The following is a 25,782-nucleotide window of genomic DNA, read 5'->3' on the forward strand; positions in this document are numbered from 1 at the left end:
GTCTATACTACACGCCGGATCAGCAGGCAGCAATCGATCCAGCGGGGGTCGATTTATCGCGTCTCCCATCGACTCCTGAACTCCACCGCCGCGAGAGGTGCACGCAGAGTTGATGTGGGAGCAGCAGCAGTCGACTCACCGTAGTGAAGACACAGTGGTGAGTAGGTTTAAGTACGTCAACTTCAGCTACGTTATTCACGTAGCTGAAGTTGCATAACTTAGATCGATCCCCAACCCCAGTGCAGACCAGGCCTTGAACTGGTTTTTTCCCCTTGTGGCAGCCTGACACCACAAAATGATACTATGCTGAATAAAAACATAGGCCCTATCGAAGTTTGGATTGTGAACTCTGGGATTATAAAACTTTGTTCTGTGTGTTTCTGCACATTTCACCGTTATTTTACAGAAGCCGCACACACACACTATTTTTAAAAAGGTACCTATTTTAGGGGCAAGTTTATAGCCAAGATATAGGAAAATTTTATGGCTGTCAAGCAATTAAAAAAATTAAGCATGATTAATCGCACTGTTAAACAATAGAATACCATTTATTTAAATATTTTTGGATATTTTCTTCGTTTTCAAATATATTGATTTCATTTACAACACAGAATACAATGTGTAAAGTGCCCATTTTATATTTATTTTTGATTACAAGTATTTGCATTGTAAAAACCAAAAGAAATAGTATTTTTCAATTCACCTCATACAAGTACTGTGTGCAATCTCTTTGTTGTGAAAGTGCAATTTACAAATGTCAAATTTTTTTTGTTACGTAACTGCACTCAAAAACAAAACAATGTAAAACTTCAGAGCCTACAAGGTCACTCAGTCCTACTTCAGCCAATCGTTCAAACAAGCTTGTTTACATTTGCAGGAGATAATGGTGCCCGCTTCTTGTTTACAATGTCACCTGAAAGTGAGAACAGGCATCCACATGGCATTGTTGTAGCCAGTGTCGCAAGATATTTACGTGCCAGATGCGCTAAAGATTCATATGTCTTTCATTCTTCAACTACCATTCCAGGGGACAAATGTCCATGCTGATGGACAGGTTCTACTCAATAACAATCCAAAGCAGCTTTCTTTTTTGGTGGTTTGGGTTCTGTAGTTTCCACATCAGAGTGTTGCTTTTAAGACTTCTGAGAGCATGCTCCACACCTCATGCCTCTCAGATTTTGGAAGGTACTTCAGATTCTTAAACCTTGGATTGAGTGCTGTAGCTATCTTTAGAAATCTCACATTGGTACCTTTGTGTTTTGTCAAATCTGCAGTGAAAGTGTTCTTAAAATGAACAACATGTGCTGAGTTATCATCCAAGACTGCTATAATATGAAATATGTGGCAGAATGCGGGTAAAACAGAGCAGGGGACATACAATTCTCCCCTAAGGATTTCAATCACAAATTTAATTAACAGATTTTTTTAAACGAGCATCATCAGCATGTCCTCTAGAACGATGGCCGAAGCATGAAGGGGTTTGCGCATGTTTAGCATATCTGGCATGTAAATACCATGCTACAAAAAGCCAGCTACAAAAGTGCCATGCAAATGCCTGTTTTCACTTTCTGGTGACACTGTAATTAAGAAGAGGGCAGCATTATCTCTGTAAATGTAAACTTGTTTGTCTTAGCGATTGGCTGAACAAGTAGGACTGAGTGGCCTTGTAGGCTCTGAAGTTGTACGTTATTTCATTTTTGAGTGCAGTTATGTAACAAAAAAAAATTCTACATTTGTAAATTGCTCTTTCACGACAAAGAGATTGCACTACAATATTTGTATGAGGTGAACTGAAAAATACCATTTATTTTGTTTACAATTTATATGCAAATATTTAGATTAAAAATAGTATACACTTTGATTTCAGTTACAATACAATATATATGAAAATGTAGAAAAACATCCAAAATATTTAATAAATTTCAATTGGTATTCTATTGTTTAACAGTGCGATTAAAACCGCAATTATCACGATTAATTTTTTCAGTTAATTGCTTGTGTTAACTGTGATTAATCGACAGCCCTAAAAATTTTTCTTAGTAGATGAAGCAACAAGCATATCTTTTGTGCAATTGTTCTTTTAAAAAAAAAAATGCAGAAAGCTCAAATGGTATAACTTCAGACATAAATAACGCCAGCTTAAATTGTTTGTTTTTCGAATTGTTTAACTTGGTTCCTCTTTTAGGATTCATGAGCCAAATATGGTTTCTCTGAATTGGACAAAAGTCCAAGCCAGCTGTCATTTTCTAATGTGCTTATTTAGTTAATATCACTTCCTTTTAAAACTTTACTTATAAACTTGACTTTCATGGACTTGTAATGTTTTAGAATGTCTTTTTAATGATTGATTTTCTACTTGACCGTGAACAGTCCAGGTACCAAACATAAGAAAAAGCTTAAACTGCTTACAGGTATGCTTGACCATCTACTTTTGCAGCACCCCCTGGGAAAGTTTGAGGATTCCCCCTCCCAGCAGGCATGGACTTTCCTAAGTATCTTAGACAAGACCTGTATTTAGGGTCTTCCCCGTCCCCCTCATCTCCAGCTGCTTCCCAGTGCTTTATCCACTGACAGATAAACACAAGTGCAGGTATAACTGAAACATTAACCACACTTCTGAGATTACAAGGATAACCTTCTAACTTCTTTAAACACTTCTGGCCTTTAATCTATTACTCCAGTAATACCGTTCAGAGCAGCTTTGGTAGGATCACGGATTAGTAATATCCAGCTTTGGGTGGGGAAAGGAGAGACAAAAGAGGGACAATAACTGATACCAGTAAATTATGTTTCTCCCTACTGGCACCTCTAAAATTAAGAGCCACTGACAAATTTAAGAATTCTTTTCAAAATCCTTTACTAAAATTCATATCATTTTAAGTCTTCCTTTCCCACTTTTTCCTTTCTGATCATTATTTCAGATAATTTAAAAACTAAACCACCCTACATTTTTGACATTCAACTATGCCACAACCCAGTGTTTCATATCACAAACTGCTATAGAAAACTAATGATTAGGGAACTTTCTCTATGGGCATGGCTTATTTCTAAGAGGTTGGATTCTAGACATGCATGCTACTGTACTTCCTCCCAAAGACAATCTAAAGGTAATCTACAGGGTATTTTTATGGCCATACGTTTAGGTGAAACTGAGGGAATGGTACATAGGATGAGAGACAGATAAAATTACTATAATTAAAGAGAATTCTGTACAAGCTCCTAAAGGAGGAGGACTGGGGGGTGAGGGGTGGAAGGGAGAATCAAGGCCAGCTGTATGTGCTAGTCTATATCAGGCTTTGGCACAAATTTGGGTGGGACCATGAGATTTGACTTTTCCGCAATTTTTAATTTAATCTAATTTTCATAATAATTAAAAAACAAGAGCTTCCAAATTTCCAGAAAAAATTCATTTGAATCTGGGAGTAAAAGACATGGATCTCTAACTGCCCTAGAGAAAGGGGAAAAAAGTTTGTCAATGATTCAAGAACTGTTCAGCTCAAGGAAAAGCGAAGATGATGGCAAAGCATATGAATGAGGGTCAAAACTGCAGATGTTAAAGGTTAATTTTACTAGATAATGAAAACATAGAAGATAGACTAGGTTTTCATAAAGTTATAAGAAAAGTGAAGCAGTAATATAGACATAAGATAAATGTGTTGCATCCTTTTATTTCAGTCCTTTGTCTGAATTATGTCTATTTACATTGAGATTTCTTTGAGATAGAGGACAATATTATGTTTGTACAGCACTCATTATGTTTTTGGAAAATATTAAGTGCAAAGATCTTAAATTGTCAATGGCTAAATGTACTGTGGAAAAAGACATTGGAAAAAGACAAAAAACTGCACCGTATGGGGCAGAGACTTAACTGCATGGAGTCACAAGCAGGGAGTTGTCTTCTTCTGTGTGGAAAAGAGTTGGGAAGAAGTAATCTGTAATGTCCTGAGCTCATGCTGAATTTAGTAACAGTCAGAGGTTTGAATTTTCGAAGAAAAAGGAAGATTAAACTCCAGTCACAAGTGAGTAACTGGTCATCTTTGCAGTTACACTCTTGGAACATGGTGACTCTTGATAGTTGTGTTTACAACAAGTGAAGTTGTGATGATTAGGATCACATACATGCCCCTTTTCAAATTTGAACATTTGAGTCCTCCTGGCTATATAAGGAAATGTGTCAGTCTTTCCACTCAAAGTAACAAGAAATCAGCTTGATGCAAGAGTCACTTAGAGAAATTCTATGACTTGAGTTATGCAGGAGGGTCAGACTATGATGATCATAATGGTCCCTTCTGGTTTTAAAATATATCTAGGGAGCTGTATAATGACAGTCCCTTAAAATGCCTATGAAGGAGACATTTCGGGCACGCCATAAACACAGCTTTATGTCTGACTGACTAAACCTTTCACCCCTGTGGTACTGAACATCTATAAAAGATCCTTATACAAGAATCTGGATACAGAATCTATTTAATCCATTTAGCCAATCTGAACAGAGATTGGCTTCCCCTTGGACTTGTCCTCAAACACCACAGCGAGCCCTGGAGATTTAGGGAAGGATTTTACCCTCTTAGATAACTTATCACCCATTTAGCATCTAACATATGCAACCTGGTTTCTCCTAGTAAGCTCTGACGTTTAGTGAATAATGCCAGATAAAGAGGAACTTGTTTTGTTGGAAACCCTCCTGATAGAAACTAGTGGTGTGGGCACCAAGGCAGTTTATCCTAACAGAACACTGTATATGCAGGATAAACCACCAGGCCTGATCTCACTCATTCTCTTCAGGCTTGCACACCTGAGAAAGTTGCACCAGTATAATTTTAATCAGCTTTTAAACTGATCTAGTTAAACTGACTAAAACTAGGTGCAAAAGACTGTGTGGACACTTATTTTGATATGAGTGTCTTATAGAAGTTTAGTTAAACCTGTTCCTAAATGACTTAGGCCTGGTCTACACTAGGTGGGGGGATTGATCTAAGTTACGCAACTTCAGTTACGTGAATAATATAGCCGAAGTCGATGTACTTAGATCTACTCACGTGGTGTCTTCACTACTGCTGCTGCTCCCCTGTCGACTCTGCCTGTGCCTCTCGCAGCAGTGGAGTACAGGAGTCGACAGGAGAGTGCTCGGGGATCGATCTATCAAGTCTAGACTAGATGCGATAAATCAATCCCTGCTAAATTGATCGCTGCCCACTGATCCGGTGGGTAGTATAGACATACCCTTAAACTAAACCAAAATAAGACATTCTTATTCTGAAATAAGAGTGTCCATGCAGCTTTTTCCACCAGTTTAACAAGATCAGTTTAAAATTTATATTTTAAGTTATACCAGTGCAAATTCCTCATGTAGAGAAGCCCTTACTGCATGTTATGACCACCAGTGACAGTTGAGGAACTGGATACCTAGGAAACATTTCTCAGAGACACACACACAATAGCTCAAAGGATGCCCCTACTAATCTTAATATTAGGTTTAGTTGTTAGGAAGGAAGAGGCTCTAGTACATGTGAGTAGACATATCATTCATTGAAAGAATCTTTTACAGTTAGTATATTCAAAAACTAAGCACTTATGTTCTATACGGAAGATGATATGCATGTATGGCTTCCAAATGATTCCTTAATGACCCAGAATTTCAAATATTTCCTGTGCACTACTTGATCATGTTGCAGTTCTTTGCATTCCAGGTCAAGAGTCTTGACTCAGTCCTATAGATTGAGGAATGATGAATTCCAAAGTCACCATATGGAGCCTAAAACTTGCATAAAATTCATATGCAAATTGGCATGAAAATCTTCTCTTTTTGCCTACTGGAAATATCAGCAATAAAATCAGTTTTTCCATAAGAGGGCCCCTTAAAAAGGGATGAGAAGAGAGAGAGGACTGGCAGCAGCATGAAACTGAACTGTTTAACCATTCCACTATTTCAGGCAAACCACAGTTCCAAATTCCTTCTACTTCATGACACAAAGAGTCTCAAGAATGACTATCCCTACAGGGCAAAGGGAAAGAATGACAATCCCTACAGGGTGAAGAGAAAGAACAGCAGTGTTCCATTAGATTAAGAGATTGGTCCCCTTTGGTGCCCCATCAAATTTCTGTTTGAAAGCTGAAATCAAAGATAGTACTAGGGAAGCTGAGACTGAAGACTTAAGCAAACACTTCCTTTGTCAGCAGGGCTTTTGGGTACAACTGGTATTAGACAGATAAATGCATCCAGAGTGTCTGAAGGACTTCTCATCCTGGAAGATGGATTATAGAAGCCCAAGGATCTTGAACCTCTCTACCATGAATTGGAGATCATCTTGCTGAATGGATCCAGGCTCACCTCCTCTCTCAAATTCTCCAAAAGGTGGCTGAACAAATGAAAGAGCCTGCCCCAAGCACAGAACTTATATCTACCCACAATTGCCTTGAAGTTGTCTAAGCAGAGAGCAAGTTGCCAATGAGTATGCCTTCAGCTCAGATGACCCCATTTATTTTTATTGCTCTATTGTCCATAAACTGAACAGAATAGCTTCCATCTTTTATCTTTATCAGCCATGGTCAATGCTGATAGAGAACCCAGAAAAGGGTAGCTATTCAAATACTCAGTCTCCTGCCACAGCTGGAGCTGTCAATATAATCAATTGGCTCTGAATCCTAGCAGGAAGAGGACAGAGTACACCACTAATAATTTTCAGAGTCTAGCAGACATTCATCCATGGACCACTTTCCCATTCTGCCTCACCTCCAACACATTGTAGAGCTTATGGGCTCTCTCATGTATGGTTGACATGATGATATTTAAGGCCTATACAAAATTCACCTACCAGTTGGAATGGTCTGAAATAGTCTAGTAATGATAGCAAGATAGCAGTAATGGTGTCACTGGTAAAAAACAGATAGCTTCCACAGCCCTGCGATAATGAAACATCCTGATACTCATTTGTGCCAATAGCTGGTTCTGTAAGACAGGCCTTGAAGATTAGCATGTTAGACCCAGATGCTCAGTGGTATTTAGGATCCTTTGAGGATCTGGACCTTAGTCCGTAATTCAATTAATGCTTAGGATGTGTCTGTGTCATATGCCATTCATCTGGTTGGTAAAATGAACCTGAAGAAAAAAAAATCCAAGATTACTTGCTACAAATCATGTGACAGGAGTGCCACCTAAACTCCAACTTTTGCAGCATTCTCTTATGCGGTATCAAACTCTAGTTCCACAGCTACACCAACAGTTTTTAAACACTGTCTCCTGTGGGATCAGTAACTTATCTGGTGTAGAAGTTCTCTAAACTGAAGAGCGGACGTCTTACATATGTGGCCTGTCAATGGATTTATGAACTTGAATCATGAGCCTGGATCCTCTCACTGAGTCTTTGATGTTGAGGAAGCTGCAGTAACATTGGTCTGAGCATCCTTCAGTCCTGCTTGAATGCCAAGAAACACAAGAGGCTGTGGATCTGGATGTGAACTGTAGTTAAATGGGACACCAAGTCTGAGGAATGACAGTGTGGACAATTGCTTAATTCTGTGCATGTCTGTTCACTTAGAAGACAATGGTGGGGCCAGTCAGTGAGTTCAGTACAACAGTTACTCAAACTGCATTCTCCTAAGCTTAGTAAATAGTAGCTCTTCCTCCTTGGTTCTGAGTAGTGCAGCCTTATCTGTCACTCCTCCCCATTTTTGCTTCAGAAGGCATTATACTCTTCTCAGAGAGCTCAGACCCATGAAGGATGGGATCAGAGGCTCATCCTGTGAGCTCTCAGATTTGTGCATTGCCTAACAAAGTTGGCTTTAGGATTAAGGCACCTGCCCAGTTCAGGTCTGATTCTCCTGAAACCATGGATACAGACTTCCACGATTGGTATCAGAATTTAAGAGCTTTACCGTCTTAAGTCTCTTCTCCAGTGTAAAGGTGGCCTCTGCACTGCCCCAGTCCTCATCCCTTTCTGCGATGGACTGTTCCCCCAGTATAATTTAGAGCAGCCTTAAGACTGGGCTAGGTCATGATTCTTCCACCACTCCAGCTTCACCGTCTACACTAGTAGCAGGGCTGGAGGGTGGTATAGAGGCCATAACTCCAGCTCTTTAGCACTGGAATATCCACCTACAGTCCTCTCAGGGATGGCTGTGCCAGAATCTGTTGACAGTGCAGCTGCATAGTAAGAGAGATCATCAAATGTGCTATTGCAACACTATTTAATACAGCAACAAGAAATGTTAACTCTTATGCAGTTCCCATACAGTTGGAGGGGAACTGATCACTTTTCTTTATGTGCAATCTTGTGCCACTATTGCATGTAACCCCACTTCCATCAATGCATAGAGAGGGTAAGTCTGCACACAGTCATGCATGGGTGGAACAATCCCCGCTCAAGGTCTTTTGCTTGGCCAAATATGATAAAAAAAAAAGAGAGGGCCTGAAAGTAATTTCCATCAAAAGACTATCTAATGGTAACTTTTCTACTGTTCATACTGCACCTCTTCATGAGATTCTCCAGAGCTGTCAGTATGGCACTGAACTACTTTGCCAACAAATATGAAAATTATAAAGGAGGAGTGTAAGGAAACACCAAATGCTTTATAATCACACATACACCAAGGCTGAGGCATCCTTTAAGAGCATCATTGGTTTTGGAAATATAAATGGTCACTATACATGTGTACAAGTGAACAATAGCTGATTTTTACCAACACACAGAAATGTGTGGTGCATATTAGGCAACAATAATTTAGCACTCTGTATGACTCTATATTTAAAAATGGAAAATATAAATAGTAAAATTGCACTTACACTGGGATGCTTTCAAAGGCATCTTCAAAGTTTTCCTGCAAAAAAATAAGCCAAGAATGACTTTTCAATAAATAGAAAGGGTGCGTGTGTGTTGTTTTTTAATGAAGTGATGCCAAAAAGCCACACAGCTACAGAATCAGATTGATTTTATTCTACCACTAGAGAAATAACTCACAATTGGGTATTTATTAGTAAGCTACTGGTGCATGCTTTGGTTACAATTTTAGCCTATTAACCAATACCCTATCATAGTTTATTGCCATTAGAATATGGAGTTGAACTAGTGAGACCTCCCATTTTCATCACACCCCACAAGCAGAGCTGTCCTTTCAGCTGAAGTTTATGGTCCAGTGGTCACCTTAGGCTCACACCTTCTATTATAAAAACTATACTTGGGATAAATAATATATTTAAGATAATAACTATAAAAGCTTCACTGGAAATACTTAATAGAAAATTGGAGCTAAAAGTGGCCTACAGGTTAACTGGATTCGTTAACTAGTGAAGAGGCAATTTAAAACTTGTACTCTCCCCATAGTCTTTTCTCCGTTCTTTCCCACAGTCACTTCCTCCTCCTCTTCCCCAGTCCTTTAAATCAAGCAATCATAGAAACGTAGGACTGGAAAGGACCTCAGTAGGTCATCCAGTCTAGTCCCCTGTATTCAAGTCAGGACTATGTAATAATTAGACCATGACGGACAGGTGTTTGTCTAACCTGTTCTTAAAAACCTCCAATGATGGAGGTCCCACAACCTCACTTGGCAATTTGCTCTAGTGCTTAACGACCTTGACAGTTAGGAGCCTGCCTTAGGCCCGCTGCCATCCCAGAGCCACTCAAGGTAAGCGATGCCGGGATGGAGCCTGCACCCCGAACCCCTGCCCTGAGCCCCCTGCTGCACCCCGCACCCAACCCCCTGCCCTGAGCCCCCTGCTGCACCCCGCACCCCTCCTGCACCCCAACCCCCTTCCCTGATCCCCCGCTGCACCCCACACCCCTCCTGCACCCCAACCCCCTGACCTGAGCCCTCTGCTGCACCCTGCAACCCTCCTGCCCCACCCCGCACCCCTCCGGCACCTCAACCCCCTGCCCTGAGCCCCCAGCCCCTTGACCTGAACCCCCTCCCATACGCCACACCCTTCCCTGCACCTCAACCCCCTGCCGAGCCCCCTCATACACCGTGCACCCCTCCTGTGTCAGAACCCCTTGCCCTGAGCCCCTTCCAGCACACTGCACTCCCTCCCACACCCTGCACTCCCTCCTGCACCCTAACCCCCTGCCCCAGCCCTTCATTCATGGCCCTGCATGCAGTTTCCTCACCCAGATGTGGCCCTTGGACCAAAAAGTTTGCCCACCCCTGATCTAGGCTGTATTTCCCTAACTTGTTTATGAGAAGGTCATGCGAGACAGTACCAAAAGCCTTACTAAAGTCAAGATATACCACACATCTACCTCTTCCCTACTACCCACAAGGCTTGTTATCCTGTCCAAAAAAGCCCCTATTAGGTTGGTTTGATACAATTTGTTCTTGACAAATCATGCTGACTGTTACTTATCACCTTATTATCTACTAGATGTCTGCAAATTGATTGCTTGATTATTTGTTCCATTATCTCTCTGGATACTGAAGTTAAGCTGACTGGTCTGTAATTCCCTGGGTTGTCCTTATTATAGATTGGCACTACAGATTCCCTCTGCCAGTCCTCTGGAATCTCTCCTATCTTCCATGCATTTTCAAAGATAATCACTAATGACTCAGATATCTCCTCAGTCAGCTCCTTGCGTATTCTAGGATGTATTTCATCAGGCCCTGCCGACTTGAAGACACCTAATTTGCCTGAGTAAGTTTTAACTTGTTCTTTCTCTATTTTAGTCTCAGATCCTACCTCATTTTCACCCATGTTCACTATGTTATACGTCCAATCGCTACTAACCTTTTTGGTGAAAATTGAAACAAAAATGTCATTTATCACTTCTACTATTTGCACATTTTCTGCTATTGTCTTTCCCCCACCTCATTGAGAAATGGGACTACCCTGTCCTTGATCTTCCTCTTGCTTCTAATGTATTTGTAAAATGTCCCAGTCTCAAGCCGAGCTACCGATCCAGTAGCTTCCTACAGTCAGAAACCATTCTAAGCCAGTGGTGCAGATATGCTGAATGAGGAAGTATCCTTTTCCCTCTGAAGTGCCACTAGAAACATGTCATAAGGAAGTAGTTCAAAGAGGACCTAAGGGAAAAGACTGCTGTTATAATTGGAGAAACAGCAATCAGAGGAAGCAGCCTGGGCACTACAGCAATTAAAGTCTTCCTTCATCATGGTTTCTGAGAAACTGCCAATGCCAGCAGTCTGGCTGTAAATGGGTCATGACCCCTTAAATTAGCAGCCCCATGAATGTCTCCGTTGCACCCTTCCCAAACACACTCATTGCCAAGGCATTAATGGAAGAGAAATAATACCCAACTTTTCACACTGATCTGAGTGGACAAAAGCAAATTTGCCTCAGAGATGGCACAGTATTTGTGAGAAATAAACTGTCAGATGAAAATAAACCAGCTACCCAAAGTTCAACCCAAGTCAGACAGATGTAATAGTGGTAAAAAAGAAGCAACTTGAGAAATGTGTTAAACCCATGACTGCATGAAGATATCCACCCATCCAAACTTCCCCACCTCCCAGTTGTCAAAGTAATGCAAAACCTTGGAATATTACTAGGGTTTTTTTGTTTTTGGGTGGAGTATAGATAGCATTTTAGATGTATACTACTGTGCATAAGCATGTCATCATGTGACTGAAGTTATCATACAGTAACAATCCAGGAAGTTGGGCCTTTATTGTATGAACTTTTGATTTCTTAGTGAATGCTTATTAGAAATGTATCTGACAAGTAACTTCAAATGCTATAATAAATTGCTAGGTACTAATTTTAACTGCCACATGATAACTTTGATTTGCCTTTGAGTAATAAATTACACTAAAGTCCTCCAGTGTGATGTTAACACATGCAAATGCCCAAATATGTTATTTTCCTTTAAGTAAAAAATGTAAGTTATTTTCCATTCAGGAAAGACAAAATTTCAAGTAAGGAAACTAATTTTATCATTTGGTATCAGCGGAATCTGCTGCTCCATCAAGCTTCACATTACTGAGAGAGTTGGAACCAGTGAAACACTATCCTCCATTCACTGGGAGTAAACAGATGAATGCAATTAAAATTGAGGTTTTATTGATGGATCATTTGGAATCTACTATTTTCTCAAGAGAACCAGCTGGCTGCCATAACCCTGGAACTGGAGAAGCAGAGAAAGACCAGAACAGAAAAAGACAAACAGCCAAGGACTTGGTCACGACAAGCCCCTAAAACAGAGGCTGGGGCGAACTACAGCCCACATCCAGCCCATGGGACTGTCCTGACAGGCCCTTGAGCTCCCGGCTGGGGAGGCCATCTCCCAGCCCCTCCCCTGCTGTCCTCTCTCCCCTGCAGCCTCAGCTCGCTGTGCCACCAGCCCTCTGGGCGGCGGGACTGTGAGCTCCTGCCAGGCAGCACGGCTGCCAGTCCTGCTGCTCTGAGTGGCATGGTAAGGGGGCGGGGAGCAGGGGGGTTGGATAAGGGGCAGAGGGTTCAGGGGATGGGGATATAGTTGGATGGGGGGGGTCAGGGGGGGAAGTTGGGGATAAGGAGCAGGGGCGGTTGGATGGGTCGAAGGTTCTGAGGGGGGCAGTCACAGGGAGGGAAGTGGGAAGGGGTGGATAGGGGGCGGGGGTCAGGCTGTTTGGGGAGGCACAACCTTCCCTACCTGGCCCTCCATACAATTTCAGAACCCCGACGTGGCCCTCAGGCCAAAAAGTTTGCCCACCCCTGCCATAAAATAACGTAGTTGAGCTGAGAACCCCGACGTGGCCCTCAGGCCAAAAAGTTTGCCCACCCCTGCCATAAAATAACGTAGTTGAGCTGAGATGGGCTGAACACACTAATATAAATCCTTTGATGTTGTTACCTGGGCCTCACTGAATTGCTGGGGGGGGGAGGGAGGGCTCTACTACTGAAGCTAAAAGTCCCCAGGCTTCCCTGAACACCCTCTCTTTGTCAGACTGAGGTCAAGCTGGAGAAAGAAGAAAATGGCAAAATAGCTTAAGAAAAGAGCCCTCTTTGAGAGCTTATTGAGGAAACCTCTGCTATAGTGTAGAAATAAGCCTGGTGAGCAAGACTCATGCAGTTTACTAGGTGCCTGTAAGAAGGTGCTGTCAGAAAGTCTGTACCAAGATGGGAAAGTCCAAAAGAGGAACCTCTTGCCTACTTCTAACACTTGTAAAAGACAGAAAAACCCAGAAGTCCCAACCCTGACAGACTAGCAGATTCCAATGATAGGTGAAATGAATTTTTAAAAAATTAGAATACCTTTGTCTGGCTGCCACTGGGTTTTGCTCCATTCTGTTCATTCTGGCTGAGCTAAGCACATGCATATGCATTTGCAAGATCAGGACCCAAAGTATAGTGCTATCATTTTTGCCCTCTGTCTACACTCATGGATAAATTGCACAATCAGGACCTTTCTGGAGAGATTATATAGCTCCATATAGCTGGTGTTCATAAGGAAGTTACATTCAAGAAGGTAAAAGTGACCTTTTGTACTATGATTGAAAAAGCATATTTTGTTTGTATAACATTCTCAAGGTCTTTCTGATATACACTTTGTATATGAACATATTAGAGGGTTTTCAGTTTGACTCTTACTGTCCTCAATTGACTGTTCTTTATGAACAACAGTCACAGAGCAAAGGAAATAAAAAACTTGTTCTTGTTTCTATTATTTAAAACTATAAGATAAGAATGAACAGCAGCCAAGGGAAACAAGAGTGGAAAATATTATACATATACATGCCCACATGTGCTAACAATATCAATGATAAATATAATTTAGCATATGCTTTTGGCCACCACTCATCAACTCTAATTCAAACAGGAATTATTTTAGGGAAGTCCTTATGGCCTGTGTTCCGGCTTTGGAATCTATGGGACTGTGTCCACTAACCCAGCTCCCCATCTACATGTAACATTCTAAAACTTCAGAGTAACTCCAAACAGCCATCATTAAAAAAATAAAATAAAGCCTGCCACAGAATGTTCTCCTTTCCCACCATAATTATACTGTCTATGGTACAAGGACAGGCAATATTCAGCCCAGAACCAGAAACAGGTTTAAGACAGATAATATCATGACCCTGCAGAGTTACAAATGGAAGCTTTATACAGTACTATTAAAACAAGTTGAGTCCCCAGATTGCCAATGAGACACACAGCTCTTCCTTCTCACCCTAAGAAGTTGTGAGAGAGAGATTTGACTCCATAAATCATAACATTTGATTGGCTATACAAGAAGAGAAAAAGCACCTGAATATTTTTTTAAAAAAAAATCTAAAATAGTACTTCTGTAATATATGTAGCATATTCCAACTGATACATGATATTATGAGAAGTATAAATTTTATTGGCATTCATTTGGGGTGACACAGCTCCTGAATGATGTGTGGCTACTACAAAATCACATTGATTAAAATGTTAAGCTACATTAACAGTGTTTCTACACACATATAGACATAGGACTTGCACTGTTTACATACTATCTACTAGTCAGAAGACCAGCATATGGCCAGAAGTGGAATTGAAAGGGAAAGAGCATTGTTTCCCCTGTGGGCACCAAGAGAGGAAAAGGGAGTGACTTCAAAAAGCCTTTTCACTGCTGCAGGTCAGTGTACACCAGGCCCATTCTATCCTCTGCACAAATGATCTCATTTCAATGAGATATTCCATGAACCACCAAAAATAGTGGGGGAAGAGGGAGGGTCCACAGCATGTGTGGGGGAGTTGGTTGAGTTTGATTTCTGGTTTTAATTTGTTGATTTCTGGATTTTTTGTTTGGTTTGTTTCATTTCATATGGGAGAAAGGAGACACACAAAAGGGACGGCAGGTCCTTCAGCTCCTAGGGACCCTGGCTGATAGACCCTCTTTGTGAATTAGTAGCACACAGAGTCCAGCAGGGGATGTCCACCAAACATCTTTATTGCTGTTTATGGGTTTCATACATCAAAACATAGCAGCATTTTATACTGCTTGGTTTATTCTCAGAGCTATCCCGCTGGTGAGCTAATTACCTGATTAACTCATCAGGCTACCTATAAGTGCAGGTGATCCTTTCTACCCTTCCAAACCCAAACTACTTTAAGTCCCTTCTACTCTAACTACACTCAGTGCCCTGGGTGTTTTAAGTGACATGGGTGCTGGCTTCCAAAAGGCTCACATTATAGCGACTATCAGCACCCTTTCACAGTGTGGTTAGTTACTACAATGTCACCCAGAAGCCCCCTTCCCCCCCCCCCCACACACACACCAAAGAAAGTGAAAAGGCAGTAAGAGTAGCAAAGTAGTTTTCTGCCCCAGCCCTGGACCATGACAGTAAAGATACCTATCCCACATTAAACTATCAGGAAAGGGAGTGATAGTGGAGGAATCCAAAATAACTCTTTCCAGATCAGATATGCCTGATTATGCATAGTTTTTTTAAAATGCTTTGAGGCACATTTATATTACATCTTTCTTCAAGTATTAAGTCAGTTATCATTTACCAGCAACTGAAGTCCTGTTCAACAGGTGGCAAAATTAAAAGTGAAGTGTCATATAACAGATACAATTCAATTTGAAGTGTTAAGGCAATCAGCAGATAATCATATTACAATTTTTGCTGACATCTTCACATTACATACAATTCAATGTGAAAGATAAAAGTTGAACAGTCAGGTATATTGAAATAATAAAATCCATACATCCCCAAAATCATCCAGCTATTTTAAATGCATAGGGCAACACAATCATGAAATGTTATTATAAATACAAGTGCCATGTGAAACATAAGGTCTGAAAATGAGAATGCTCAGTACATGATTTTAGTTTATGTTGCGACCCACAGATTTTCACTGGTTCTTATTTGGAGAAGAGCTCAACTCAAGAATTTAAATTTAGAAAAGGATAGTTGTCATAAATAGAAAGGGAATGGTAACCACCTTTCTGTATACAGTGCTATAAAATCTCTCCTGGCCAGAGGCAAAACCCTTTCACCTGTAAAGGGTTTAGAAGCCAAGGTAACCTCGCTGGCACCTGACCCAAAATGACCAATGAGGGGACAAGATACTTTCAAATCTGGAGGGGAGGGACAAAGGGTTTTTGTCTGTCTGTGTGATACCTTTGTCAGGAACAGATCAAGGATGCAAGTTCTCCAACTCCTGTAAAAAGAAAAGGAGTACTTGTGGCACCTTAGAGACTAACCAATTTATTTGAGCATAAGCTTTCGTGAGCTACAGCTCACTTCATCGGATGCATACTGTGGAAAGTACAGAAGATCTTTTTATACACACAAACCATGAAAAAATGGATGTTTATCACTACAAAAGGTTTTCTCTCCCCCCACCCCACTCTCCTGCTGGTAATAGCTTATTACCTTTTGTAGTGGTAAACACCCATTTTTTCATGGTTTGTGTGTATAAAAAGATCTTCTGTACTTTCCACAGTATGCATCCGATGAAGTGAGCTGTAGCTCACGAAAGCTTATGCTCAAATAAATGGGTTAGTCTCTAAGGTGCCACAGGTACTCCTTTTCTTTTTGCGAATACAGACTAACACGGCTGTTACTCTCTAACTCCTGTAAAGTTAGTAAGTAATCTAGCTAGAAAATGCGTTAGGTTTTCTTTGTTTAATGGCTTGTAAATTCGCTGTGCTGGAGGGAATGTGTATTCCTGTTTTTGTATCTTTTTGTAACTTAACGTTTTGCCTAGAGGGATTCTCTGTGTTTTGAATCTGATTACCCTGTAAAGTATTTACCATCCTGATTTTACAGAGGTGATTCTTTTACCTTTTCTTTAAGTAAAATTCTTCTTTAAAGAAGCTGATTGATTTTTCATTGTTCTTAAGATCCAAGGGTTTGGGTCTGTGTTCACCTGTACCAATTAGTGAGAATCAAGCACTTCCCTTGGGGGAATATTTTGGGAGAATAGGATTCCAAGTGGTCCTTTCCCTGTTCTTTGTCTACAACACTTGGTGGTGGCAGCGTTTTACCTAATCCAAGGGCAAAGACTTTGTGCCTTGGGGAAGTTTTAACCTAAGCTGTTAGAAATAAGCTTAGGGGGTCTTTCATGCCGGTTCCCAAATCTGTACCTTAGAGTTCAGAGTGGGGAAGGAACCTTGACAGAGTAAATAAAGCAGCCTCTAAAGGGCATGGCAAAGACACTCATCTATGAATCCTTCCACAACAACAAAGTGGCACAAGACAAGATTAAAGGTGTCTCAGAGATTTTTTTTTTTATTATACAATCACATTAAGTGTGGTATGCAAATTAAGTTTCCAACAGGTGATAGCAGTAAACAAATTATATTCTGAAGTTATAACATTTCATTTGGACGCTGGAAGAAGAGATTTGTTGGAAGAGAAGTGGATATAAAAGAAAATTTTAGATGAGTTCACCAAACTGGTACAAGTGTAAATTACATCAGATACCACAATGACAGACAGTGTAAGAACAAAAAACAAAACAGATTAGAATCCCACTATCTTGGTAGTGAGGGAGAAATTTACACCAGAAAAAAAAGGGGGTGGGGGACAAGGAATGATATTGCTATTCACCCTCAGGATTTTCTGGCACTTTTGGGACTGCACTAGCACCAGATTTCACTTCTGCTTTCAGATCAACTGAAGTTGGCATAAAACCATGCTGAATAAGTTTTTAAAGTAGTCTGGCTAAGAAGGAGAAGTTTAATTACAAAGTGTCCATTAAAACATTAATCAAATCAAGAGGTAGAAGAGACCTATCCAAATCCAGCCAGTATGACAAGTATATTCTTCACTACTGTACATTTACTAGTATTTTGTTCAATACAGTTTTAGTGTGCCAAACTTCCACTATTTGCCTTGGTTGTTACACAGGAAACTTTCCTAAAACCAGCTCTTAACCTTTTTTAAAATTCCATCTCATATTTAAATTGTAAGCTCTTTGAGGCAGGGACTGTTTACTACTCCACATTTGTAGAGTGCCTAGCACAATGGGGCCTCATTCTTCACTGGCCCATCAGCAAAACAGTAGTAAACATGAATAATAATTATTATTCCTCATTATAGCCCATTAATCTATATTTAAAAAGGTTTGTGTTTATATCTTTGAACCCCTTAGCTGATGTCTTCAATATAGTTTCTGCTTGGCTACAACATACATATTTAGCTCTTTCACTCTTTCCTCTTAAGTCAGATTTGTGGGATTTGTGCTGCCTAGGATGTAGCATCCTAGATGTAGATCTCTAATAAAGTATTCTTTAAACCTGTCCTTGTTATTCTAGGAGCCTTTGACAAAAACGCAAAAAGCCTAGGATAGCAGCAAACCCACTAGCAGCTCTCAACAGAACTCGCACAAATCGCTTGCATCACTTTTGCCCATGCCCTGTCTTTCCCAGAAGAGGTTAAGGAGAACATTTTTTCTCCCTCCTCCTTGTAGTAATCTTTTATGTACTTGAACATTGTTATGTCCCCTCTCAGTCTTTTCTTCTCCAGACTAAATAAACCCAATTTTTTCTATCTTTCTTCTTAGCTCATGTTTTCTAGACCTTTAATCATTTTTGTTGTTCTCCTCTGGACTTTCTCCAGTTTGTCAACATCCTTCCTGAAATGTAGCACCCAGCACTGGACACAACGCTCCAGCTGGGGTCTTATTAATGCAGAGTAGAGCAGAAGAATTACTTCTTGTGTCTTGCTTACAACACTCCTGCTACATTCCAGAATGATGTTTGCTTTTTTTGCAACAGCGTTACATGGTTGACTCATATTTATCTTGTGAACCACTCTAACTCCCAGATCCCTTTCCACTGTACTCCTTCCTAGGCAGTCATTTCCCATTTTGTACATGTGCAATTGATTGTTCATTCCTAAATGGAATACTTTATATTTGTTCTTACTGCATTTCATCCTATTTACTTCAGACCATTTCTCCAGTTCGTCCAGATCATTTTGAATTTTAATCCTATCCTCCAAAGCACTTGTAACTCCTCCCAGCATGGTATCATCCACAAACTTTATAAATGTACTCTCTATGCCATTATCTAAATCGTTGATAAAGATATTGAACAGAAGTGGACCCAGAACTGATCCTTGAGGGACCCCACTTGATATGCCCTTCCAGCTTGACTGTGAAACTAATAACTACTCTTTGGAAATGGTTTTCCAACCAGTTATGCACCCACCTTATAGTAGCTCCATGTAGGCTGTATTTCCCTAATTTGTTTAGGAGAAGGTCATGTGAGACAGCCTTACTAAAGCCTTACTAAAGTCAAGATATACCACATCTACCGCTTTCTTACTACCCACAACGTTTGTTATCCTGTCAAAGAAAATTATTAGGTTGGTTTTGTCAAGACCAAATTGTGTCGAACCATGTTGACTGTTACTTAATCACTTTATTATCTTCTAGATGTCTGCAAATTGATTCCTCAATTATTTGCTCTATTATCTTAGATAATATCTAGAGCTATTCCAGGTACTGAATTTAAGTTGACTGGTCTCTAATTCCCTGGGTTGTCCTTATTTCCCATTTTTATAGATTGGCATGAAATATGCCTCTTTCCAGTCTTCCAGTTTTGTTATTTTCTGGCCAAATTTCTATTCTGTATAGGTATATTTGTATTAGCTCTTTGTTCCTTCTAGTGTTGGAAATTATTTAGTGAAACACTATCAAATGCTTTACAATCAACTGTTCCTTCATCCACTTATTTTGCAGGTCTATCAAAACAAAACTGATATTTGCTGAGACAAATCGGCTCTTTATGAACTCTTTATTGTTCTTGTACTGTTGGTGTTCAGTGAGTACACCTGTAACATTTTACTGCAGAGTTTAGATTTACAGGTTGGTGAATGGTAGGATAAGCCTTTATTTGCACTACAAAAAAAAAAGAGAAAATTGTGAGTTTCCATTGCATGGTGTGCGTGGGAGGAAGCACTATCAACAAGGCAGTTGGATGTTACCTTTGAAAGAGAAAGCACTACCTGTACTCTGTTGCAGTGCTTGCTGACTCCTTCCCACCTACTACTCCGCTTTCAATATTGCTTTCCTAGTTATGAAATACTTTGTACTTCCACATTTTCATCAACAGCTTTTGATTCTACCTTTTTAAGATCCTGACTGAAGAGGAAGAGAGAGTGTATACATGAGCCAAGAAAGCACTATTGCAAGGAAGGAATAACTAGGTATGAGTACGCAGGGAAGAAAGTTGCTTTTAAATCCCTAGTCTACAGGCTCTTGAGCAGTTGCTCACATGGACCAACAACAGAAATCCAAGGAGACTGTAAAATACTGCTGGACCCTATGGGAGGATGTGTGTGTGGGGGGGGGGGGGGGCAGGGACAGTGAAGAAAAAAAGAGGAAAAAGAAAAGCAGGATAATAGCTTAAAAGACAGATCAAGTAGTTTCTTGTGAATTTTTAAACACTTACGTTATCTATTGATTTTTAGTATTATTGTCTTCTCTCCTTCCATTACTATTTTCCACAATGAACATATATTTAAGAGAATCCTTTTTTTTTTTTTTAAATCTGATTTTCATAGAACTGTATGAAGGAATGGCAGAACATGTTTCATTGGTCTATTACTACTGGTCTTTACTAGTTGGAGGCCTATGGCATAGAGCCTTGTGCCTAATAAAACACCAGAGTTGCATGGCAATGGGCCAACAAGACATCCCCTGGAGTGTATTAGTGCTATAAGATTAACTGAATTTTAAGTTTTGCCCTGGATGCATAAGATAACCACAGTTTTAACAGTAATAAAAATGGTTTGCTATTAGTAAAAATGGCTAACTAAAAAAAATTATTAGCAGCACAAAACAGGTATCATTTTTAAAGTTGCATTCAAGTGAATCTAAGTGTGTCTGATAGCGTGGTTTTGTGAATGGTGAGAAACTATTTTTACAGCAGTTCTGAGGAGTAAAGAAATAAAATAGGTAAGAGAAAATTCTCCTGACATACTTCTTCACTATCACTTCTCCCCAGTAAGAAAGAGGACACCAATGAGGGAATAAATGAATGCAACAATACCTTTCAGTAGAATACTGTTAGCAAATATTTGGGGTCTGGTAGGTTGTTTCAGTTACGGGGAGAAACTGATGATGGAATCAGATTTTTTTTTTAAATGTAATCCTGTTTATTTACAAAGTCCCTGAACACAGTAGAAATTAGACAACTAGAGACAGTTTTTTCTCGCAGTTCCAAGACCCTTTCCCACCAACACTTCGCCCAAAAGCGCGCTCTCAGTTTTTCCCAGGGTCAAGCTACAAGTGCTTTTCTGTCATTGGTGCCTTCTTGCTGCCTTCTTAGTCAGCTTCTCTGGGTTTTCTGCTGTTTCTCCCTCTCACACATGCACTTCTCCATCAAACAATACCCATCTGCCTATATTTGCATCCTGTGAAGACTCCTTCCACAAAGCTCAGATTCCTGACTGGTGTACGTGGACTTGTGTTTTGCATCATGGCTCTTAACGTTTTAGCTATCTTATTCCATGTTTCTTATGCTTATTCTGAATGAGGGACAGCTGTTATGCCCACCAGCCTCAACAAGGTTTCACCCAAACCCCAACACAACACATCATTTGAAGTTAATAATGTACACTAAGAATCAACATGTCAGACCACAAGAAAGCTTGAATGTATGCTGCAAAGTCATATTTACTTTATAGTGTTAGTTTAAAGTAGGGATGTCAATTAATTGCAATTAACTCATGTGATTAACTCAAGAAAAATTAATTACGATTAATCATACGGTCAAACAATAGAATACCAATTGAAATTTTTAAAATATTTTTGGATGTTTTTCTGTGTTTCTCTACAAATATACTGATTTCTATTACAACACAATACAAAGTGTACAGTGCTCACTTTATATTATTTTTTATTACAAATATTTGCATGTAAAAATTATAAACAAAAGAAATAGTATTTTTCAATTCACCTCATACAGGTACTGTAGTGAAATCTCTATTGTGAAAGTGTAACTTACAAGTGTAGTTTTGTTTTTGTTTTTTTTTTTAAACATAACTGCGCTCAAAAACAAAACAATGTAAAACTTTAGAGCATACAAATCCATTCAGTTCTACTTCTTGTTCAGCCAATCGCTAAGACAAACAAGTTTGTTTACATTTCCGGGAGATATTGCTGCCTGCTTCTTATTTAAAATGTCACCTGAAAGTGAGAACAGGTGTTCACATGGCACTTTTGTAGTTGGTGCTGCAAGGTATTTACCTGCCAGATATGCTAAACATTCGCATGCCCCTTCATGCTTCGGTCACCGTTCCAGAGGACATACTTCCACGCTGATGATGCTCATCAAAAAAATGTGACTGAACTCCTTGGGGGAGAATTGTGTATCTCCTGTTCTGTTTTACCTACATTCTGCCACATATTTCATGTTATAGCAGTCTCGGATGAGGAGTCAGCACATGTTCTTTTTAAGAACACTTTCGCAGCAGATCTGACAAAATGCAAAGAAGGTACCAATGTGAGATTTCTAAAAATACTACAGCACTCGACCCAAGGTTTAAGAATCTGAAGTGCCATCCAAAATCTGGGACGAGGTGTGGAGCATGCTTGCGGAAGTCTTAAAAGAGAAACAGTCCGACGCGGAAACTACAGAAGCCGAACCACCAGAAAAGAAAATCAACATACTGCTGGTGGCATCTGACTCAGATGATGAAAATGAACATGCGTCAGTCCGTTCTGCTCTGGATCGTTTTCTAGCAGAACCAGTTATCAGCATGGACACATGCCTCTGGAATGGAGGTTGAAGCATGAAGGGACATATGAATCTTTAGCGCACCTGGCACGTAAATATCTTGTGATGCTGGCTACATCAATGCCATGAGAATGCCTGCTCTCACTTTCAGGTGACATTGTAAACAAGCGGGTAGCATTATTTCCTGCAAATTGTAACCAGACTTGTTTATCTGAGCGATTGTCTGAACAAGCAGTAAGACTGAGTGGACTTGTAGGCTTTAGAGTTTTACATTGTTTTATTTTTGAATGCAGTTTTTTTTGTACATAATTCTACACGTGTAAGTTCAACTTTCATGATAAAGTGATTGCACTATAGTACTTGTATTAGGTGAATTGAAAAATACTATTTTATTTTTTACAGTGCAAATATTTTAAATCAAAAATATAAAGTGAGCACTGTACTCTTTGCATTCCGTGTTGTAATTGAAATCAATATATTTGAAAATGTAGAAAACATCCAAAAATATATAAATAAATGGTATTCTATTATTAACAGCACAATTAATCACAATTTTTTTTTTAATTGCTTGACAGCCCTAGTTTAAAGTATTTATCCCAAGGACGGGACTTCAAAGAAGAGCCTAAAGCAGGCTCTAAATCTGTCCTAGAAGCTTCAAGAGCTTGACTCTGTCCAGGGATGATGGAAAAAATCACGGGTGATAGGAGTAAATTTTAGTAAACTGCAGATTAAACAACATTTACTGGGTAAATGCTTTTCATCTAAGCAGCAAATAAATCAGATATAGAGGTCTGTTAGACACCTTACCCACAACAAAGAGGGCTTTCTTACAGGGCTCTGCCAGCCCAGTAGAAAACAAATCCCAAAAATTTAATTTTGGGGAGAACTTAAGTTTTAACTACAATAAAAAGCCTCCTGACAAAGAAAGGAAAACAGACAAGAAAATGACTGACAAACAGGGAAGTCAAGAAAATGCACGGGGTTTCAACTTGCTGCTTCAGCAGCCAAAAGTGTCAGAGTGGGTGCTTGAGATACAGTTGAAACCACCCGCAAAGCCCAAAATCTTTGAAGAGGGCTCTGGGATGTGGTACCCTTTCGTACACCATGAGAGTGGGAATCTGTACTCAAGTAAAAGTGTAAATTATATAATTATGGAAGTACCCTACGAGTGACTTAAGTTAGGGCTGAATTCTAAAAACGGACTTAAAGGGTGGCATATAACCTTAGTTGTCTTTAAAAATACATGGCCTTTTGGTGTAATTTTTCATGCATGGCTTTTTAGTTCCTTTAAATTTTCTATACAGCTTCAGTTTGGTTTCTGTTCTGATATTTTTAATAGAAAGACTGAATTTTGGCTCTGGATAAACATTTTTCCTTTGGAGGCCATCCTTCCATTGAATCATAGATTAGTGCTGGAACAGACCTCAGGAGGTCATCTCGTCCAACCGCCGTCTCAAAGCTTATTGCTGATTGTTTATCTAGAAAAAGTTTGTCAGAGAGGTGTATCTTGAGTAGATTTGGTGCAAACAAGGAGTTTTTATTTTTTTTAATTGAATTTCAGATCATTTTTTCCAGTTCTTTGACATCTGTAGTTGCTGATGAGTAAGGTTTTTTTGTTCTATATGAGAGAGTGTTTTTATTACAGCTCCTGACACATAAGTTGTGCGACAGCTGCTAGTGCATAAAGTTGTCTTCATCAGCTGTTGCACTTACATCCACCCTACAGGTCTACCCCTCCCCCCACCTTTGTGCAGTGTCAAACTTCAACCTAAGCATTAAGGAACAAGGAAATTAATATATGAAGATCTTAATTGTGAAGCACTTTTGGTTACTACACACCTAACATACCCAACACAAACCCACAAAAAACAAAACTCTATTGTAACTCAAACTCATAACCTTAACTGTGCCCTTCTAGGCATGCCAGTCTTCCATAAAACCCCTTTACCAAACTCTCTCTTCACAGAACACTACCACATCAAACATCCAGAGCAATAGGAAAGAGTAGTTTGGGACATAAGTATATGGAGAAAGGAATGCTGAAGAGGGCAGAGTTATGGTTGTGGTGTCTATGGTATACAGTAGTTAATGTTAAGCTGTGTGCCTGTGGTTGAAGATGTTATGTCCTGGCCCGTTAGATGACTTACTTTTCATTCCCTTGCTTTTGTGGGTTTGGGTCAGGTATTGTGCATATTGTACTGTGTGTTACCCTAACTGCCCCACACAGTTTTGTATATTATTTTATTACCACCTTATATTTCAGCATCAATTTTTATTGTTTAAGCCAAACTTGAAGATGTTAGAGAAATCTATAAAATTAGTCATTTTTAAAACTAGCTTACTGTGGTATTATTAAAAGCAACAAGAGAGCCTTCAAGTAGTTTGTATCACGATGACTAAGTAGACAGCACATCTTTTGTATAAGGAGGATTAAAAATGTGAGGAAAGAAGTCTGCATTATGTTCTACATCAGGGGTTGGCAACCTATGGCATGCGTGCCAAAGACGGCACGCGAGCCAATTTTTAATGGCACGCTGCTGTCTGCTGGACCCTGGCAGACAGCAGCGTGCCATTAAAATTCCTGCCTGGCCCAGCCCACTCTTTTCCGCCCCCCCACCCTCTGGCTAGCAGGAGCCGCTCAGCCCACTGCCGGTCTGGGGTTCTGGCTACCAGCCCCTTGCCAGCCGGGGTCCCGGCCACAGGCCCCTCTCAGCCTGCTGGCGGCCTAGGTGAACAGAACCCCAGGCCGGCAACAGGCTGAGCGGGCCGGCGGTGTAAGATCAGCATTTTAATTTAAATTTTAAATGAAGCTTCTTAAACATTTTGAAAACCTTGTTTACATACGACAATAGTTTAGTTATATAATATATAGACTTATAGAGCAAGACCTTCTAAAAAACGTTAAAATGTATTATTGGCACGTGAAACCTTAAATTAAAGTGAATAAATGAAGACTCGGCACACCACTTCTAAAAGGTTGCCGACCCATGTTCTACATAGTTATATTTTTGCATATCTGCTGCTTAAAGAATGTCAAAGATGCTTTCATGTTGCACTAAAAGTGACTCCCTTTCTGTGAAAGGCAGGCATTGAAAACCTGTGGTCAGGTATGGAAGGACAGATCTTGAGAATGTCCAAGACAATCAAACTTCCATGAACACCAAAAGGACACAAGTGGTCAAATTAACAC

General features: G+C 39.9%; 1 protein-coding gene across 1 annotated transcript in view; it reads right to left on the bottom strand.

The window, feature by feature from the left end:
• TTC39B (tetratricopeptide repeat domain 39B) overlaps nucleotides 1-25,782 on the bottom strand; it is a 144,010-nt gene that overhangs the window by 84,190 nt on the left and 34,038 nt on the right. Inside the window, exon 2 of the mRNA XM_074953430.1 lies at nucleotides 8,783-8,817. Within this exon, the coding sequence (XP_074809531.1) occupies nucleotides 8,783-8,817 (35 nt within the window). The remainder of the gene's footprint in view (nucleotides 1-8,782; nucleotides 8,818-25,782) is intronic.

Source organism: Natator depressus, chromosome 5 (assembly GCF_965152275.1).
Source record: "Natator depressus isolate rNatDep1 chromosome 5, rNatDep2.hap1, whole genome shotgun sequence".
Lineage (NCBI taxonomy): Eukaryota > Metazoa > Chordata > Testudines > Cheloniidae > Natator > Natator depressus.